The sequence below is a fragment of the Heterodontus francisci genome, chromosome 2 (assembly GCF_036365525.1).
Source record: "Heterodontus francisci isolate sHetFra1 chromosome 2, sHetFra1.hap1, whole genome shotgun sequence".
Classification (NCBI taxonomy): domain Eukaryota; kingdom Metazoa; phylum Chordata; class Chondrichthyes; order Heterodontiformes; family Heterodontidae; genus Heterodontus; species Heterodontus francisci.
Window position 1 is genome coordinate 203,084,263 of NC_090372.1, and position 21,866 is coordinate 203,106,128.

Sequence of the window (21,866 nt, forward strand, 5' to 3'; positions counted from 1 at the left end):
GGATGGTATGTTGCCTCCCGGGTGCCAGGGTCAGCGATGTCTCGGATCGAGTCTATACGATTCTTAAGGGGGTGGGGGAGCAGCCAGAGGTCGTGGTACATATCGGTACCAATGACATCGCTAGGAAAAGGGATGAGGACCTGAAAAGCGAATGTAGGGAGTTAGGTTGGAAGCTGAAAGGCAGGACGAGCAGCGTAGTAATCTCAGGATTGTTACCGGTGCCACGTGCTAGAACTGGTGTAGGAGGGAGGGATTCAGATATGTGGATCATTGGGATACCTTCTGGGGAAGGTGGGACCTGTACAAGAAGGACGGGTTGCATCTGAACTGAAGGGGCACCAATATCCTGGGCAGGAGGTTTGCTAGAGCTCTTCGGGAGGGTTTAAACTAGTTTGGCAGGGGGCTGGGAACAGGAGCCACGGATCGGTGGATGGGGTAGCTGTTAAACAGGCAGATACAGAGTGCAGAGAGTCTGTGAGGAAGGTTAGTCAGTTGACAGGGCAAAGTTGCAGCCAGTATGATGGGTTGGTGTGTCTATTTTAACGCAAGAAGTGTCAGGAATAAGGGTGATGAACTTAGAGCATGGATCAGTACTTGGAGCTACGATGTTGTGGCCATTACGGAGACGTGGATATCTCAGGGGCAGGAATGGATGTTGGATGTTCCAGGGTTTAGATGTTTCAAAAGGAATAGGGAGGGAGGTAAAAGAGGTGGGGGAGTGGCATTGTTAATCAGGGATAGTGTCACAGCTGCAGAAAGGGAGGTCGTCGAGGAGGGTTTGTCTACTGAGTCATTATGGGTGGAACTCAGAAACAGAAAAGGGGCAGTCACTTTGTTGGGAGTTTTCTATAGACCCCCCAATAGCAACAGAGACATGGAGGAACAGATTGGGAGGCAGATTTTGGAACGGTGCAGAAGTAACAGGGTTGTTGTCATGGGTGACTTCAACTTCCCTAATATTGATTGGAACCTCCTTAGTGCAAATAGTTTGGATGGAGCAGATTTTGTCAGGTGTGTCCAGGAAGGTTTCCTGACTCAATATGTAGATGGTCTCTCCTCTAGTCGGCCTATGTTGGACTTGGTACTTGGCAACGAACCAGGCCAGGTGGCAGATCTCTCGGTGGGAGAGCATTTCGGTGATGGTGATCACAACTCCCTGACCTTTACTGTATTCATGGAGAGGGACAGGAGCAGACAGGGTGGGAAAATATTTAATTGGGGGAGGGGAAATTACAATGCTATTAGGCAGGAACTGGGGAGCATAAATTGGGAACAGATGTCCTCAGGGAAATGCACGACAGAAATGTGGAGGTTGTTTCGGGAGCACTTGTTGCGACTGCTGGATAGGTTTGTCCCGATGAGGCAGGGAAGGGATGGTAGGGTGAAGGAACCTTGGATGACGAGATGTGGGACAGCTAGTCAAGAGGAAGAAGGAAGCTTACTTAAGGTTGAGGAAGCAAGGATCAGACAGGGCTCTAGAGGGTTACAAGGTAGCCAGGAAGGAACTGAAGAATGGACTTAGGAGAGCTAGAAGGGGACATGAAAAAGTCTTGGCGGGTAGGATTAAGGAAAATCTCAATGCGTTCTACACTTATGTGAGGAACAAGAGGATGGCCAGAGTGAGGGTAGGGCCAATCAGGGATAGTGGAGGGAACTTGTGCCTGGAGTCGGAGGAGGTAGGGGAGGTCCTGAATGCTTCAGTTTTCACTAGTGAGAGGGATCTGGTCGTTTGAGGACGGCGTGGAACAGGCTGATATGCTCGAACAGGTTGAGGTTAAGAGGGAGGATGTGCTGGAAATTTTGAATGATATGAGGACAGATAAGTGCCCGGGGCCAGACGGGATATACCCAAGGATATTACAGGAAGCGAGGGAAGAGATTGCTGCGCCTTTGGCGATGATCTTTGTGTCTTCACTGTCCACTGGAGTAGTACCAGATGATTGGAGGATGGCAAATGTTGTTCCCTTGTTCAAGAAAGGGAATAGGGATAACCCTGGGAATTATAGACCTACGTCGGTAGTGGGCATATTATTGGAGAGGATTCTGAGAGACAGGATTTATGATTATTTGGAAAGGCATGGTTTGATTAGAGACAGTCAGCATGGCTTTGTGAGGGGCAGGTCATGCCTCACAAGCCTTATTGAATTCTTTGAAGATGTGACAAAACACATTGATGAAGGAAGAGCAGTGGATGTGGTGTATATGGATTTTAGCAAAGCGTTTGATAAGGTTCCCCATGGTAGGCTCATTCAGAAAGTAAGGAGGCATGGGATTCAGGGAAAGCTGGCTGTCTGGATACAGAATTGGCTGGCCCATAGAAGCCAGAGGGGGGTGGTAGATGGAAAGTATTCAGCATGGAGCTCGGTGACCAGTGGTGTTCCACAAGGATCTGTTCTGGGTCCTCTGCTCTTTGTGATTTTTATAAATGACTTGGATGAGGATGTGGAAGGCTGGGTTAGCAAGTTTGCCGATGACACGAAGGTTGCTGGAGTTGTGGATAGTGTGGAAGGCTGTTGTAGGTTGCAACGGGACATTGACAGGATGCAGAGCTGGGCTGAGAAGTGGCAGATGGAGTTCAACCTGGAAAAGTGTGAAGTGATTCATTTTGGAAGGTTGAATTTGAATGCAGAATACAGGCTTAAAGACAGGATTCTTGGTAGTGTGGAGGAACAGAGGGATCTTGGGGTCCATGTCCATAGATCGCTCAAAGTTGCCACCCAAGTTGATCGGGTTGTTAAGAAGGCGTATGGTGTGTTGGCTTTCGTTAACAGGGGGATTGAGTTTAAGAGCCGCGAGGTTATGCTGCAGTTCTATAAGGCCCTGGTTCGACCACATTTGGAATATTGTGTTCAGTTCTGGTCGCCTCATTATAGGAAGGATGTGGAATATTTAGAGAGGGTGCAGAGGAGATTTACCAGGATGCTGCCTGGACTGGAGGGCATGTCCTACGAAGAAAGATTGAGGGAGCTAGGGCTTTTCTCATTGGAGCGTAGAAGGATGAGAGGTGACTTGATAGAGGGGTACAAGATGATGAGAGGCATAGATAGAGTTGATAGTCAGAGACTTTTTCCCAGGGTGGAAAGGGCTATCACCAGGGGGCATAATTTTAAGGTGATTGGAGGAAGGTTTCGGGGAGATGTCAGAGGTAGGTTCTTTACACAGAGTGGTGGGTGCGTGGAATGCGCTGCCAGTGGTGGTAGTAGAAGCAGATACGTTAGGGACATTTAAGCGACTCTTGGATAGGTACATGGATGATAGTAGAATGAAGGGTAGGTAGTCAGTTTGATATTAGAGTAGGTTTAATGTTTGGCACATCGTGTGCTGTACTGTTCTATGTTTGTTCTATTCCAGGATATCAGTATACATGTAACATCATACTTAAGTGAGTTTAGTCCTCAGTTTGATTGTTCACCCAATATTTTCAAAAATGACACCCAAGAAAGTTACGGCGTCATGGTTCTCAACTAGGAGATGAAAGCCTTAAATCTCTTATTCTAAAGAACCTGCTACAGTATACATTAATGTCATATGGTATGGTTGAAAATCACGCACTTGGTGTTCTCACCAAACAATTATTGTGGAACAAGATGGATGTACTTGCATTATGTTGCATTTTTAAGTTTGCAGTCTGAAATTGTAGGTCTACAGGCAAAGAATTGCTTTTGATCGCTGATTACATTAAAGAGAAATTTGAGGTTTAAGATGTGAACAACAAAATTTGTATTTGATTGGGTTTTGTCAGTTAAGGTACAAGCTTTAATTATTAGCTATTTTCTTGACCCTGTACAATGACCCCTTCTCCCCTCCGAAATAACTCAATCAATGCATAAACTCTATGGCCAAGAAGGCCTAGATGTAGTTCCTAGCTTATGCTGAATGTGGTTATTTCATGAGGTCTTCTTTTTGTTGATTACTGAAGTTTTCTACGTTGCTAGTTGAGTGGGAATTGGTTGAGTTTGTGCAGCCTGGTGCTGATTTTGAATTTTTTATTGTAGCTACCTGGAGTAGAGAACTGTGAAAACTACACTTTTCGGTACGGTCGGAATCCATTGATGGAGCTTCCACTTGCAATAAATCCTTCAGGCAGTGCCCGGTCCGAGCCCAAGATGAGTACCCATGTCAAGAGGTTTGTGTTAAGGTATTTTTGTTTTCAACTTCACATAGTTACAAGGTTGCAGGTCGCATTGCTTGCTCTGCTGTCCTATGTCATGCCTACTGTTAACTGAGGGGTGCAACAGCAAAATACAGATTTTTGATGCATTAGTTTTGAAAATCATCATTTGCAAATATTTACTGTTGTAGTTTATACAGTTTCTCTGCCCCTCATTGATATGTTATAGTTCATAGCCATAAATAGTGCATTTTCAATATTAAATCACATACTTAAGCAGCGAAAGAGCTTTTTTTGGCTCATGGTGCCTGTGGAGTATAACTCTTGTCCTATTCCCCAGCACCATGTAATGTGCTTCTTCATGTGTTTCCCTAAATTCTGCTTTAAGTGTTGTGAATCAGTTTTAAAGAGGGAGGGAAAAAATTAAGGATAAAAAGACAATTTAATTGAATTGTCTGTAAACATTGGTACATAATTGTAAACAGCCCTCAACAGATAAATATCAAACTGACAGCATTAAAGCATCATTAATAAATTATTGGTTCCTATCTAATTGTTGCACCTCTACTGCTTATCATGGCTCTGTATGTGTACTTGCTGGTTGAGTTGCATGTGCTATGTTTCACTTCACACCTTCTGAAGAAAGAAAAATATTTCTGGCTGTTTGCTTTTATTATTCCTATTGACCAAAAGGAACTTCAGAATTTGTGTTTTTTTTCTCCCTCCACTTCGTACCAAATCCTGCTAGGCCGCACACACTGAACAGTACCAGTACGTCCAAGTCTTTTCAGAGCACAGTTACAGGAGAGCTGAATGCACCTTATAGCAAGCAATTCGTCCATTCCAAATCCTCTCAGTATCGCAAAATGAAGACTGAATGGAAGATTAATGTGTACCTGGCCCGTTCTCGGATCCAGGTCAGTGTTTTGTCAATGAAAAGTGACCAGTTTTTTTTCATGATTAAAATAGAATAATGCAGCTAAGAGTCTGCTGTGATTATAGTGCTCCCAGTGGCTATGGTGCCTAGGGATGGCAATGCCTAGAGCCAAAGGTAATGAGAGAAGGTTTCAGTCCCTCCTCATTGAGGGAAGTGTTTGTTGGAATTTATCTTGAAGTTATTATTTAATTTAAATAAAAAGCTTCACATCACCAAGGCGACATCAATCACAAATTATATGTTGTCCTTTTTTTTAAAAAAATGCTTCCAGGTTGTGTTTGCAGTAACAATTGTATTCATAACAGGAAAGATCATGGGGCTAAGTTGGTTCTGCTAGCAGTGTGAAACAGGCTTATACCGAATTGACAGCCCATTTTACACTCAGCCCGTTTTTTTTTTTACGTTACTTCAGTGCGTTGTGCTCACTATAATTCTTCAAAGCCATGTTTCAAAAATATGTTTGCCGTCTTGTGCATTTAACTGCGGTTTTTTTCAAGTAGATATTTTTTAAGTTGACTCAGCATTACTGTAGTACTTTACTGTTGGACCTCATGACCAAATATAATCTTTTTTCCTCCCGTGTGAAATCTAAATTAGATAAGCTGCAAGAATGTTTAACAGCGATGATTGTTTTTCTAGGGTCTTGGTTTGTATGCTGCCCGAGACATTGAGAAACATACCATGGTCATCGAGTACATTGGAACAATCATCCGTAATGAAGTGGCTAACAGACGGGAGAAACTTTACGAATCACAGGTAATTTATGCATTTACTGTTTGTCATTTTGGATGTTGTTCTACAGCTCACACATGTTAACAGGTGAATATGGAATAGAAAACAGCTACATAAATAGCTATACAGTTAAATTGTATGATTCAGTTACTCACGCTTGTTACTGTACCTTGACAATCTGTTTCAACCTACATGTTCTTTTTAATTTTGTGCACCTACGTCTCGGGATCTCCAAACTAATTTTGCTTATGATCCTTACAGCCTGCAGAGAACTCTTATCTCATCAGTCAGGATCTGAATTTTTGCCCTTCCCCACCCCTTCCCTACCATGAATTACAGCTCACACATATTAGACAACTTAAAATTCTTTGGATAGATGTGTGCAAAGCATTTTGCTGTAAAGGTTTAATCAGCTTCAGGATTTTCTACTTTCTACCAGAATTACAGAGCAAGTTAACTGTTTTCAGGTAAGACACTTTAAAAAAAAAAAAAGATTTGCATTTAGATAGCACCTTTATGACCTCAGGACATCCCAAAGTGCTTTTACAGCCAGTGAAGTACTTTTTTCGAAGTGTAGTCACTGTTCTAATGTAGGAAATGGGGGAGAAGCTTTTGAGGTATAATTATCAATGGGTAGCCTTGATGATGATAAGTGGCACCAAGAGAAATTCTTTCATTCGACGGGCTGTGAATCATTGGAATTCTGTACCCCAGAGAGAGCTGTGGATGCTGTCATTGAGTATATTCAATTCAGAAATCGATAGATGTTTGAATACTAAGGAAATCAAGGGATATGGGAATAGCGCAGGCAGGTATAGTTGAGGTAGAAGATCAACCTTGATCTGATTGCATGGCGGAGCAAGCTTGAAGGGCCGAATGGCCTACTCCTGCTTCTTATGTTATTAAAGTTTTTGGTGTCATTCTTGCCCTGTTGTCTTGTATAAACAATATCCCATCCCTCCTGAAGAGCAACTTCCTCATAGTGGATGACAAAATGTCCACATCTGAAACATTAACGCATCTGTTCTCTCCACAGATGTTGAGCATTTCCAGCACTTTCAGTATGTTTTTCTCTCCCCAAGAGTTTCTCAAAACCTAAACAGATTGCTGTTGTGGGCAAATGTTGATTTCTGCCAAATGTTGAGCGAAGCAGGCTAAATCAAGAACAGGGATGATGCACAGAGACACCTCCCCTTGTTGTTTCTTTTACCACTCCATGACCGAGGATTAGGTGTAAATGGTTTTGAAGAGGAAAGACTGGACAGTATGCGTTTATTCTTCTTTAAGTTGAGAGAGTGATGGTTTCGTCTTCACTTTTTCCTGAGTTGTGATTAACAGTTTGATGTACATTTAGTTGGATTGGATGATGTTGGATTACTCCCCATAGTTCTAATCTTCATTTGCTTCTCATGGCGTTCTGGAAGTATTGAAATAATTTCCATAATGAAAACATTTTTGGAATAATTTCTATAATTATTTCTTGCTTACTTGGTTTAATGTTCCTTAGAGGCTACAGTACACGATTGTGTGGACTCCACTCGGGAATATAGAGTGTGATTTATGATGATGTATTATTTCAGAGTGAATTAGGTTATACATAATAATGAAGATGGTTGTAGTTTTTGGAGGCCAGTCATCTCGGCCCCAGGGTGTAACATCTACGAGCACTGCCCAAGGCTTCTTCGACAGCACCTTCAAAACCATGACCTCTATCACCTAGAAGAACAAGGGCAGCAGGTGTATAGGAACACCATCACCTGCAAGTTCCTATCCAAGTCACACACGATCTGACTTGGAAATATATTGCAGTTCCCTTCACCGTCGCTGAGTCAAAGTCCTGGAACTCCCTACCTTGCAACACTAGGTGTAGCTACACCACATAGACTGCAGCAGTTTAAAAAGGTGGCTTACCACACCTTCTCAAGGGCACTTGGGGGATGAGCAACAAATGCTGGCCTTGTCAGCAATACCCATATCCCATGAACGAATGAAGAAACAATAGAGTAATTTAATTAATTTTAATGAACAGAAAACCCTGGTAAATCCATTGACTTCCATGTCTGACATGTGCTCCCTGTACACAAGTTTTCCCTGGTAAAAGTAATCTCATATTGCAGAATTCTGTGTATTCTTGGAGAAAAATCTGTTGATCTGTATCAGTTGTACTGTAGTTAGGCAGACTGAATTTGTATAGTGCCTTATATCTTTCAGATATTTCCAAGTGCAATGAATGTACTTTGACGTCCATTTACTGCGATGTAATATGGCCATTTTGTGTCCACATCAGTTTTTGGTAATCCTGGTTGAGGTACGGGGAATGTTAGCCAGTACATGAGTAGATTTATGTGTTTCTCTTAGAATACTGCACAGGGATATTTAACATACATCTAAACTGCAAGAACAAGCAGGTGACATGATGATATCTACACTAATGTAGTACACCCTCAGTATTATCATGGAGTGTCAATCTAGATTAAGTGGTAATGTCCTGAAGTGGTGCCTGTACCTATACTTCTTCAAATGAGAAGTGAGAGGGGAGAAAGCCAGAAAAGTAGAAACTGAAGATGAGTGCTGTCCTAGCCAGCGACGCCCACATCCCGTGAATGAATAAAAAGAAGATATTGACATCATCTGACAGCTCTCTATACAGAAAGATTTGCAGAAGTCTAACTTCCAAAAACTTATATTCCCAACAGAACACTCTTCCAGCTGTCCGCACTAATTTGTTTATTAATCCATCTGCAACAGGCAAGCTCATTACAAAGTGAATTTTGCAGCCATTAACTGCTTTTTTTTTAAGTCACTAGTTATATGTAACACTAGTTTATACTCCAAGCTAAAATACACAGGGGAAACTCTGGCCCCAGTGGGAAACACAGATGGACTTGTCACAGATAAATAAAGATGAGCAAAGGCATTTGCTCCCATTCTTAGACAGAACCAGACACCTCTTCCCCTCAGTGTCTAACTGCCTTTTTGAAAGACTCCTGGATATTGCATCAATTACCTTATCTGAAAGACTATTTCTTACTCATTGCATGACTGCCAGCTGTCCTGAGCTTTCATTTTTGTGAGCTTACACCTGTGCCCCTTTGTCCTGCAGTTGAGGTTTAGCTTGAAATAGTGATGAGAATTAACCTTGTTATTTTCCACATAGTGGGCTTGATTTTACAGCCCGCACCCCCCCCTCCTGTTGTTGGGGGTCGTGGCGGCAGGAGCCGGAAGATGCCTCTGGCAGACACCGGGAAGGCCCAGCCCAATATTGCTGCAACTCCTCCTCCCCCCCCCCCCCCCCCCTCCCCCCAGCTCTCGGCAATGGGAACCAAATTTGCATAGGTAAATTTATTTAAATTAATGAATTAATTACTTAACCGCTCCCACCATCCATTCTGGTGCCATATCCATGCCAGTGACAGGTACTCCCGTGCCTTTGGATACCCGTCTCGGTATCTGAGGCAGAACACTGTGAGGAGGGGGGAAGCAGGTAAGATTTTCAGTGCGGGGGCAAAGTGGTGGGGAGCGAGGTCAGATTCATTTCATTGGTGAAGGGGGTAAAGTTTAAAGTTGATGAACTTTGGCGGGGGAGAAGGTCGGCGGCAAAAGGTATGTATTTTGGGGAGGAGGCTGGGGGGAGAGGGCAAGTAATTACTTCTGTGCATATTTGGGGGGGGGGCGCAGGTGGGAGAGGGTCGGGATCACTTCATGTATTTTTTAAAACGAATATTCCTTTAAAATTTAAATTGCAATGTAGGGCTCGAAGCCCTTTTAAAAAATGGTCGGCGCCTGCGCAGTAGCGGCTGACGTCATTGTCGGGGTCAGACTGCCCGCCCCCTCCATGTCATCGGGGGTGGGGGGTGGTCCACCCCAGCAATTTAAATGAGCTGCCGCGCTGAATATTGCGGCAGCTCCGCGACGTGCAGTCTGAACAGGCGGATTGCTGTTACCTCGGCGGCAAGCTTATAAAGTCCAGCCCAGTATCTCATAGAGTTCCTTTTTTTTTTAAATGCATAAGAGGAAGCATTTTGGTGCAATCCTGCACTGAAGTGGATTATTTAGAAACAAACCTTTACAAACAAGTAAGCAAAGCCCAGTTTTCCTTGTAGTTTAACCCTGCAGTTCCAGTGGAAAAATGCAAATGATTCAATATTCGTAACTCACTATTGCAAGGATGTTGTCTGCATGAAACAGAAATGAGGGCTTGAGAATGAAGCGTTTCTTCAAGTTGCAAGCTTAGTAACATGTTGAGCTTCCATTGCCTGCTTGTAGTTTCCTATAACACTAGCAGCTCAAAAAGCTTTCTTGCATTTGTGCATATCTCATAGTAGAGAGCTCAGGTTGTAGTAGAATTAATGCAGCAGAAGTATTTTGAGATCAGATGTATGTAATTCTCATCCTGGTATTCAAATACCTCCATGTTCTCACCCCTCCCTATCTCTGTAACCTCCTCCAGCCCCATAACCCTCCAAGATCTCTGCACTTTTGGCATCTTGCGCATCCCAGATTTACATTGTTCCACTATTGATGTTTGTGTCTTCAGCTATCTAGGCCCTAAGCTCTGGAACTCGCCCCCCCCCCCCCAAAAAAAAACCTCCACACCTCCCCCTCTTCCTTTTAAGACCTGCTTCTTTGACCAAGCTTTTGGTCACTTGCCCTAATCTCTTCAGGTGGCTCGGTGTCTTAAGTTTGTTTGCTAACATTTCTCTGAAGCACCTTGAAATGGCTTACTACAATAAATACACTATATAAATGCAAGATGTACATAAAACCTCAAGTACCACTTATTTCTTGTCCTGTTAGAACCGTGGAGTGTACATGTTTCGCATTGACAACGATCATGTTATTGATGCAACGTTGACAGGAGGTCCTGCAAGGTAGGTGTTTTTGAAAATAAAATCGGAGTGAGCCCCTGCCCCCTTCCTGTTGCTCTGGCAATCTTGTTCTTGGAACTAGATGTTGCTGTCTCCCAGTCTTTCATTATAGTGTTCTAATTGCTAACATTCTTCAGGGTATTCAGTGTGCATTTGTGTGAGTTACATATTTCAATTAAAACATAGATGCTCTCCTTTTCCTACATTTAAACGTTGTGCAGTATTTTTCAAAGCAGTAAATCACAGAACTTTCTTCAGCCTGTCCAACTACAGCCTTGAAGTAACAGTGCATGTTGTTTGTAACCCCCTCAAAACTGGAGGTAGTATTACTGATGAAAAAGAAATGGAATCTTCGGTTTTTACCAGCATAAGAAAAGTGAAGGCAAGAAAGGCTACTTTTTTTGATTAGAGATACAGCACTGAAACAGGCCCTTCGGCCCACCGAGTCTGTGCCGAACATCAACCACCCATTTATACTAATCCTACACTAATCCCATATTCCTACCAAACATCCCCACCTGTCCCTATATTTCCCTACCACCTACCTATACTAGTGACAATTTATAATGGCCAATTTACCTATCAGCCTGCAAGTCTTTTGGCTTGTGGGAAGAAACCGGAGCACCCGGAGAAAACCCAAGCAGACACAGGGAGAACTTGCAAACTCCACACAGGCAGTACCCGGAATCGAACCCAGGTCCCTGGAGCTGTGAGGCTGCGGTGCTAACCACTGCGCCACTGTGCCGCCCTTTGGTGCACCAAAGCTCATCTCCAATGCTAACTCTCCCATAATAGTATCCAGCCCCATTTTGAATGTCCATAATGTTTGTTTCAACTGTCCACCTGGGAGATCACATCAATATTTGCCACTCGTGGAGAATTGGAGGAGCAACTGCATTTAGGAAAATCTTATTGCTGTGTAAATTAAAATTAGTAAATAAGGTAATTTGTCAACTCTGTGATAAATGACCATGAAAGATGACAGTACCATCTACACTAAGACTGATATGAATGTCAGTTCCTCTTTCCTCCTCCTGTTAGAGAACTGCAGTGTAAAAATCCTTCCCTCATCAGAGAGGGTGGCATCAAACTCACGATTCTCAAACTGGTTGTGCTGAAGTACTAGGGATAATCATGGCCACACTCTACCAAGTGATCACCTATATCCTGTGATTTGTGTGTGGTTTGCTTTTGATCAAATATTTTGCAGGCCAGTTTACTATCACTATTCTGAACATTGAAGCCAGTCCTGATTTAAAGGTGACCTGTAATGAACTTAATGCCAAACTGCTCCTTTGTAAGTAGAAATATGAGAAATAATTAATGCATGATCATTGGAAGTTTTCCTTGGAATCCACCTAAATTGTAAATATCTGAAGCATCAGTCTTCTGTATTAACCAGCATAGTTATCTCAATAACTCCTACAGTTATCCTAGTTGATCCTGAACCCATATTGGAGTTTGCAGAGAAATAGGTGAAAAAGATGAAACCAAGACTTCAATAGTGACTTCACCCAGCACCTGTTTCTAGTAGTTTCCTTGTAATACTCAGTCACATTATGTCCCGTTTCTCTGAAAATATTCTTTTGACTCCACCCATAGCTGTGCAGTACCTTGACTTGTTCAGAGCAAGTCTGGTTTTCAGCCTCTCCAGTGACATCAAGTGCCATTCAAACAGCTCACTAGTTGCTAGGTAGCGCAAGAATACAAGGTGCTGGTCTGTGACTTGCCCAAAGTAGGCATCTCTTCGGGAATTTGAAATGGATTTTCCAAAAAGGGAGTTGAAAAAACGAAGAAACATTCCTTATGCAGCTGCACTAGTCACTTAATGACTAATACAGATTAGATTTTGAGTTTCATGCTTTGAGTTAGGGGTTAGTCCTAAATCTACAGGATTTACAAACTTCCTCCTCTTTCAGGATTTGTTCTCCCAACATTAATGTAGACATTGTGCTTCTGTAAAAGACCAGTGTCCTAGAGGTTTTACCTATAGGATCAGCCTATTTGATGTATTTATCTCCAAAAATTCTAGTAGAGTCATAGTCATTTACAGCATAGAAGGAGGCCATTCAGTCCATCGAGTCCTTGCCAGTCATAGTATGTGGGAGAACTGGGTTTCATTACTTTGATCACATGGTTCTGTTTAAATTCCACTCAAGTTAGCAGAGTCCAGTCGACAGGTTAAAAAAACTTTGTGATAAAAGAACAAGTCAGCTTGAATCTCCAGTCATTAAAATAGTAGTAACCTGATCAGTATTTTAGTAAGTTACAGTTACTGGGGCAATTTGAATTTTCTTTCATATATATCAATTTCTGGTAATCTGATATGCATTATAATCTCTCTTTAGATATATTAATCATTCCTGTGCACCAAATTGCGTGGCTGAGGTGGTGACCTTTGAGAAAGGACACAAAATAATCATCAGCTCCAACCGTAGGATCCAAAAAGGAGAGGAGGTGGGTCCGTCTTGTTAGCAAAACACTTTATTAGGTCTGCTTTACGGCCTCTACTGTGCACGGCCTCTACTGGGACTTCCCTCCCACAACGCTTGTTCGTGCTCTAATTTAGACATTGATGTCTAGTTTTTCTCATTATTTTAACACTGGGGTAACTCTTTACTTTTACTTTATATCTTACATTTGGAATAAAGGATTCTTTCTAGCATCAAAATGAAGCTAACTGGAAAACATTGACCTGAGGGAGGGAAAAATTCAGTGTTGTTAGGAATAGTTCTTGAAGTGGTTACTTGCCATCCCTATCATACCCTTTTGCTTTTCCTGTCCCACCATTGCTAATAAGCAATATTTCAATCAAAGTGTATTATCTTACATTTCTTTACATTCAAATCAATCCGTCATTCATAACCACGTGCTTTGTTTTCCCATAACCCTTTGAATGCTGTCAAGATTTATGGGGTATGGTAGCATAATCGTTATCTTACTGGACTGGTAATCCAGCTTTATACCAATCATGAGTAATTTAAATTCAATGAATTAAATAAATCTGGAATAAAAAGTTAGTATCAGTAATGGTGACCATGAAACTACTGGATTGTTGTAAAAATCCATGTGGTTTGTTTAGGGAACGAAATCTGCCATCCTTACCCGGTCTGGCCTACATGTGACTTAGACCCACAGAAATGTGGTTGACCCTTAACTGCCCTTTGAAATAGCCCAGCAAGCCATTCACTTGTATTCATCACCACCTTCTCAAGGGGAATTAGGGATGGAAAAAACTGAGTGATAAACGTGGCCTTGCCAGCAATGCCCACGTCCTGTGAATGAATAAAGAAACAGGAAACAGAACAGTCAATGTAGAACTCCACTTGTTGCTGTCCCTCCAAGCATTTTCCATTTATCACCATTTTTTATTAACTATTGCTTTTTATTAACTATTGTGGGTGCTGATTAACTTTTGAACTACAAGAAAGCCCCCAGCGATTTAACATCCGCAGCACTTAAAGCAGCCAGAAGTACTGCACGAAGAACAGCTAGGCGTTGCGCAAACGACTACTGGCAACACCTATGCAGTCATATTCAGCTGGCCTCAGACACCGGAAACATCAGAGGAATGTATGATGGCATGAAGAGAGCTCTTGGGCCAACCATCAAGAAGATCGCCCCCCTCAAGTCTAAATCAGGGGACATAATCACTGACCAACGCAAACAGATGGACCGCTGGGTTGAGCACTACCTAGAACTGTACTCCAGGGAGAATGCTGTCACTGAGACTGCCCTCAATGCAGCCCAGCCTCTACCAGTCATGGATGAGCTGGACATACAGCCAACCAAATCGGAACTCAGTGATGCCATTGATTCCCTAGCCAGCGGAAAAGCCCCTGGGAAGGACAGCATTACCCCTGAAATAATCAAGAGTGCCAAGCCTGCTATACTCGCAGCACTACATGAACTGCTATGCCTGTGCTGGGACGAGGGAGCAGTACCCCAGGACATGCGCGATGCCAACATCATCACCCTCTATAAAAACAAAGGTGACCGCGGTGACTGCAACAACTACCGTGGAATCTCCCTGCTCAGCATAGTGGGGAAAGTCTTTGCTCGAGTCGCTCTGAACAGGCTCCAGAAGCTGGCCGAGCGCGTCTACCCTGAGGCACAGTGTGGCTTTCGTGCAGAGAGATCGACTATTGACATGCTGTTCTCCCTTCGTCAGATACAGGAGAAATGCCGTGAACAACAGATGCCCCTCTACATTGCTTTCATTGATCTCACCAAAGCCTTTGACCTCGTCAGCAGACGTGGTCTCTTCAGACTACTAGAAAAGATCGGATGTCCACCAAAGCTACTAAGTATCATCACCTCATTCCATGACAATATGAAAGGCACAATTCAACATGGTGGCTCCTCATCAGAGCCCTTTCCTATCCTGAGTGGTGTGAAACAGGGCTGTGTTCTCGCACCCACACTTTTTGGGATTTTCTTCTCCCTGCTGCTTTCACATGCGTTCAAATCCTCTGAAGAAGGAATTTTCCTCCACACAAGATCAGGGGGCAGGTTGTTCAACCTTGCCCGTCTAAGAGCGAAGTCCAAAGTACGGAAAGTCCTCATCAGAGAACTCCTCTTTGCTGACGATGCTGCTTTAACATCTCACACTGAAGAATGCCTGCAGAGTCTCATCGACAGGTTTGCGTCTGCCTGCAATGAATTTGGCCTAACCATCAGCCTCAAGAAAACGAACATCATGGGGCAGGATGTCAGAAATGCTCCATCCATCAATATTGGCGACCACGCTCTGGAAGTGGTTCAAGAGTTCACCTACCTAGGCTCAACTATCACCAGTAACCTGTCTCTAGATGCAGAAATCAACAAGCGCATGGGTAAGGCTTCCACTGCTATGTCCAGACTGGCCAAGAGAGTGTGGGAAAATGGCGCACTGACACGGAACACAAAAGTCCGAGTGTATCAGGCCTGTGTCCTCAGTACCTTGCTCTACGGCAGCGAGGCCTGGACAACGTATGCCAGCCAAGAGCGACGTCTCAATTCATTCCATCTTCGCTGCCTTCGGAGAATACTTGGCATCAGGTGGCAGGACTATATCTCCAACACAGAAGTCCTTGAAGCGGCCAACACCCCCAGCTTATACACACTACTGAGTCAGCGGCGCTTGAGATGGCTTGGCCATGTGAGCCGCATGGAAGATGGCAGGATCCCCAAAGACACATTGTACAGCGAGCTCGCCACTGGTATCAGACCCACCGGCCGTCCATGTCTCCGTTATAAAGACGTCTGCAAACGCGACATGAAATCGTGTGACATTGATCACAAGTCGTGGGAGTCAGTTGCCAGCATTCGCCAGAGCTGGCGGGCAGCCATAAAGACAGGGCTAAATTGTGGCGAGTCGAAGAGACTTAGTAGTTGGCAGGAAAAAAGACAGAGGCGCAAGGGGAGAGCCAACTGTGCCCCAACAAACAAATTTCTCTGCAGCACCTGTGGAAGAGCCTGTCACTCCAGAATTGGCCTTTATAGCCACTCCAGGCGCTGCTTCACAAACCACTGACCACCTCCAGGCGCGTATCCATTGTCTCTCGAGATAAGGAGGCCCAAAAGAAAAAGAAAGAAATTGCTAGGCAGTTTTCAAACTGTTTAGATAATATATTACTTCCATACTCCAATGTGAAACATTGTTAAATACCTTTTTAAAATGTAGTAAATTATATTGATACAGTTGCCCTCATCAAACAACTGATTTCCTCTTCAATGGAGTGTTCTTCGCCTCAGGTCTAAGAACATAAGAAATAGGAGCAGGAACTTAAGCCCCTCAACCTGCCCCGCCATTCAATACGATCATGACTGATCTGTCCCAGGCCTCAACTCCTCTTTCGGGCCTGCTGCATATAATCCTCAACTCCCTGAGATTTCAAAAATCTATCTACCTCCTCCTTAAATACATTTAGTGACCTAGCCTCCATAACTCTTTTGAAGTAGTGAATTGCAGAGATTCACCGTTCTCTCAGAGAAGAAATTTCTTCGCATCTCAGTTTTAAATGTGTGACCCCTTATTCTGTAACTATGTCCCCTAGTTTGAGATTCCCCCACCAGTGGAAACATTTTCTCAACATCTACCCTGTCAAGCCCCTTTAGAATCTTATATGTTTCAATAAAATCGCTCCTCATTCTTCTAAACTCCAATGAATAAAGGCCTAATCTGTTTAGCCGTTCTTGATAAAGACAACCCCTTCATCCCAGGAATCAGCCCAGTGAACCTTTTCTGAACTGCCTCCAATGCTAGTTATCCTTCCTTAAATATGGGGCCTCACCAACACCCTGTACAGACTTCTCTATTTTTAAACTCTAGCCCCCAGGCAATAAAGGCCAAAATTCCATTTGCCTTCCTAGTTAATTGCTGCACCTGCATGCTAACGTTTTGTGTTTCATGTACAAGAACACCCCGATCCCTCTGTACTGCAGTATTTTGTAGTCTTTCTCCATCTAAATAATAATCTGCCTTTTTATTCTTCCTATCAAAGTGGATGACCTCACACTTTCCCACATTGAACTCCATCTGCCAGGTTTTTGCCCACTCACTTAACCTATCTATATCCATTTGCAGATTCTTTGTGTCCTCATCATTAAACACCCAATTAATTTATAATTAACAAATGGGAGCAGGATGTTACAAAGCGGCATAGACGAAGTGAGTTGGCAAAGCTGAGGCAGATTGAGTTCAGTGTTGGGATGTGTGAAGTCATCCACTGTGGATCTAAGACGGACAAATCGGAATATATTCTTAATGGTGACAATATTCAGACAAGACTCTGAAGAAGCAAAGGGATTTAGGTGTTTAGAAACAAAAATAACTAAAAGCTAGTGTACAGTTACAAAAGGTAATCTAAAAGGCTAATGGAATGTTGGCTATTTATTTCAAGGGAGCTGGAATACAAAAGTGGGGAAGTGGTGCTTCAGTTGTACAGAACCTTGGTCAGACCCCATTTGGAATACTATGTTTAGCTTTGGGTACTGAACCTCAGGAAAATATTGGCCCTGGAAGGGGTACATTGCAAATTCATCTGAATAATACCAGAGCTTAAAGGATTAAACTATGAGGCCAGGTTGGGAAACTTGACTTGTTGTCCCTTCAATTTACAGTCAAGTAGTGATTTAATGGAGCTGCTTAAAATTATAGAGTTCAATAGGATACAGATTTGGATACTGGTCAATTGACATTTTGAAGAGTGAGATTGACAGATTTTTATTGGGTAAGTTATTGATGGATATGGATCCAAGTTGAGTGAATGGAGTTGAGGTACAGATCGGCAGTGATCTAATCAACTGCTTAGATTATTCCTTGTATGTAAGAATGTATATTTAAGGAGCTCTTTGTTGGGCTATCTCAATTTGAAAGAATTCTGTTAAAATATACACTCTGCAGACTCCTTAAAGGCAGCTGGGTTAAGAACAAAAACTGTAACTTTTAATTTTGGGAGGAAAAATTATTTTGTCATACACCTGTTTTAAATTAATTTTAATTTGCCTTGACTGCCTGCCTAAATCAAACTCTATAATGCTAACAGAACATGCTCCAAGGATGTGAACGGGAACCATTCCCTTAAATGAACTGCTAATGATAATAGTGACCGCAGCAGGTGGGTTTATGCTGAGCTGTTTAAGGTGCTCCGCATCATGGGTGCACCCTCACCACAAGGACTGCAGCCCACCACCACCTTATGGCAGTAAGGGATGAGCTGTAAACATGGCCTTGCCATCATAACCCACTTCTCAGGAACAAATGTTTTATTTAAAAAAAAACTAAGCTGTGCTTTAATTACCCGACGCCACCTAATCCAGCAAACCTCTTGGATTGTTGTGAGGAGGAGTTTCACTGCTGTAATATCCAGAAAGCACTGAGCCATTTCACTGCTGCATCATCAGCTTTTAAGTAAATATTGTGTGTTTTGCATAATTGGAGCTACTGCATCTTTCATTACCAATGTAAAAGTTATTTGGTTATTGTCTGAGGCTTTCAAACTCCCTTTCTTTTCACTTCAAATACATGCCTTGGGAAATCTGAAGAAGTAAAAGTTGTTGATGTGATTTTTCTGTTAATTGTAAGCACTGTAATGGCAATAGTTGCCAAAGTAAACATAACACTGCTGGAACTTGCTTACTTTTCAATTCTAAATCTGTTCTGTGGTCTGGTCTGTAATTGAGGAGGATTGTGTTTTTAAGCCTTTTTAAGTTTTTGGTAGATGTTTTTCTAACCTAGTCACTGATGAGAAGCATTTTCTATTGCAGCTGTCCTATGACTACAAGTTTGATTTTGAAGATGATCAGCACAAGATCCCATGTCACTGTGGAGCTGTAAACTGCCGTAAATGGATGAACTAAGCGCATTCCTTGCAATATTTCTGGGGTTGCTTGTCCCTAGGAAAAGATGCTTACAATTTTTTTTTATTAAAAACTATAAGCCTGGAGCTCACAAATGATTTTCCTCATCTCCAGGAGCAGCACAGAGTTGTGTAACAAGCATAAACTGAAGACTGACTGTGTCGTCAGTCACCCCATCTGTTTGTTTATAACGCAGGTGGAAGCAGATTACTAAATGGTCTAGCACTGGAGTTACTGTCCTGTATCGACTAAAAATGAGACATGGTTTTACTAGGAAAAGAACCAACAGCTGACCTGCTTTCAAGTAGGATAGGCACTTATGAATGTAGGACTGAATTCACCAGCTAGGGGAAGGATCAACAGTGCTGGCCACAGCCTTATTTGCAAGGGGCAGGCCCTCTAGTTTAAAAGAAATAAATAATTAAAGTAGACACCACTGAACAAGGAATGTACTGAGATGACTTCCTTAGGGATACAGCTAAGGGAAATAACTTGCACTAAAAAAAAAACATTTAAAATACTTGATTCCATGAGTCAGTTTATTGTAGTTTTTTGATTTCTGTATGATAAAAGAGAAACATTTTTGTATTTATTGGATAAGTGAATGAAGCTATTTTTAAAAATAAAAGTAGAAGAAAGCCAAGCTGCTGCTGTTACCTGCAGATATAAAAACCCTGTTACTTTGTATAAATGTAAATAGAGTGAGGAATAAACAGTATAAAAAAAATTTGACCAAATGCTACCTGACACTGCAGCCGTTTGCTTTTAGTGGAGTCCTCTGAGTCAGGTTACATGGCATATAATTTTAACCAACTGTGAATTAGGTTCAAAACCACACCCAGGTAGTGGCAAGGAGTCCCTTTAGCAAACCTAGATGTAAAGGTAGAGGATTGCTGACACAATACATTCAGCAAAATCATGTAAGGGTTGTAGCCTCAAAGATAGTTTTTATTTTTAAGCAAAATTATGAGATGTAATTATGCTAACACTGCAGGATTTTTGGCAATAGGGTTTTGGAATAAATGAGAAAATAGGCACAAAAATAATATTTGTATGGATTGTTTTTGTTTACATTTCTTTAAACAAACACTGTTTTGTGTTGGCTTGTAGAGGTTTAAAAATGCATTTGAACCAGGTTAGCTTTATTTTGTACTTACAGAAAAGAAATAACTGGTACTGACACTTCACAACTATTAAGTTCAAAATGAAGTTTGTGTGCACATTATCAGTAAACTGTTATATTCAATGAAACAGTCATAAAATTGTAATGTATATGGCATGTTGTATTTTTTACCTTGCAGGAGAAATCAAATGTACATAGTTCTTGATAAATAGCTGTATGAATTTGTTTCTTGGATTTTTTTCTCTTGTATAATATTCCAACATCCTACCAGTATTTGTCCTACAGTTTTTTTTCTGTCCTGTACAATAGTATCTAATGTTGGGAAAAAAGCTTTTTTTTTGAAGTATACAGAGTGTTATTGGGTTTTGGAGTTTGTGCAACCAGATTAGATCAGCATTTACAAATAAAATATTTTACATCTATGAACAGAATGGTTTTGTCATTGTTACGAGAATGCTTCTGTTTTTGTAAAATATGTTTTAAGGACTTACAGTTGAATTATGGACATTGAATCATCTGGAAGCTTGAAGAGATGCTGAACTTCGGTCACCAGAAGGCTTCCTGGACTTGGCTTGTAAACAAGCCCTTGCTGGAAGGCACTTGTTTTCAGATAAAATACCAGCAAGGAGCTTCTTGTTTTGACTTGGAGAAGATGAGGGAAGTGGCAGGTCAAGATTTATATGTGACATTGTTTGGGTTTCGCTTTGGACAGTGAGTTGGAGTGTAAACTGCTTGGAAGACGGTGGGGCGAAGGGCCTGTTTCTGTGCTGTATAACTGAGTCTATGACAGTTGTTTTTTGTCTGCCAAGGAAACACAGCTCATCTCTTTCACTCTCGGATAGAAACCCTACAGATCTGGTGTGTCAGTCTCCTGTTTCCTCCTTTATTTGAAGAAACCCTGAGTATTGAATATGTGGAAACTGAAACAAACCCCTGTTGTCGCATTTCTGCTGTAAGGCCTATCTGAAACCTCTGTTGCTGCATTTCTTGGAAAGCCTACCCAAACTAATCTTCAACAACACCTAGAAAAAACTGTTCTAGGAAGATCCCAGTGACAGTCGTCTGTACGCATTTGGGACACCATACTAAAACAAAGGACATCTTTCCATATCTTCTCTTCAAGAATTAGCAAGTATTTAAACCAAGTGGGGGTTTTTTTCTGTCTTTGTTTGGTAATGGAGCTCTAAAATGCAAATCCCTTTATTTTTCTGTTAACCAGTACGTGTGTGAGTGTGAGGAGCTATGGTGAAAAGGGAACTTTAATGTGTATTTATGCTTTACTTCATGACTGGTTAAGACTTGTTTTATAAACTGATAATTTTGTTGGTTATTAAAGAAACCTGGTTGGTGTGTTTTATTCTGGAATAAAAAATAGTCTATGATTGACCGTATTGGTAAGTGGGAACATTTTTAAATATATGTTGTGAGCTGTGGAGAAGTGGAACTAAAATAAACAGTGCACATCTTCTGCCTCGGTCGTAACATATAATTGGGGGCTCTTTTTGGGATAAATCCAACGCTGACAATGTACAGTTGTAAGTGGGGTAATAATAATTGGAAAAGGAAAAATGAAAAGAACCAGGTTTCTTGTGTAAAGTCTACACCACGGGATTGTCTAACAGTTGCTGTGACTTTTTGGGGGATGCAGGATGTATCCCTGAATGATTTGAGGAACTTAACCCAAGGTTAAGTGAATTGCATTGGCAGCAAAATTGGGGTTAGAGTTAAAACCAGGAGCTAAGAAAGCAGACA

At 42.0% G+C, this 21,866-nt stretch overlaps 1 protein-coding gene across 17 annotated transcripts in view; it reads left to right on the forward strand.

Annotated features, from left to right (window-relative positions):
- The window catches only part of kmt2ca (lysine (K)-specific methyltransferase 2Ca), a 460,534-nt gene extending 439,094 nt beyond the window's left edge, over window positions 1-21,440 (forward strand). For 10 of the 17 annotated variants that reach the window (XM_068015025.1, XM_068015029.1, XM_068015026.1 and 7 more), the window contains 6 exons: window positions 3,996-4,138; window positions 4,860-5,028; window positions 5,688-5,804; window positions 10,578-10,651; window positions 12,997-13,105; window positions 18,899-21,440. In XM_068015025.1, the coding sequence (XP_067871126.1) occupies window positions 3,996-4,138; window positions 4,860-5,028; window positions 5,688-5,804; window positions 10,578-10,651; window positions 12,997-13,105; window positions 18,899-18,991 (705 nt within the window). In that variant the 3' untranslated portion in view covers window positions 18,992-21,440. Of the gene's footprint in view, window positions 1-3,995; window positions 4,139-4,859; window positions 5,029-5,687; window positions 5,805-7,991; window positions 9,016-10,577; window positions 10,652-12,996; window positions 13,106-18,898 lie in introns of those variants that run through there. The other 7 variants (XM_068015031.1, XM_068015032.1, XM_068015041.1 and 4 more) reach the window with 2 other exon arrangements.
- Window positions 21,441-21,866: the final 426 nt, after the last annotated feature.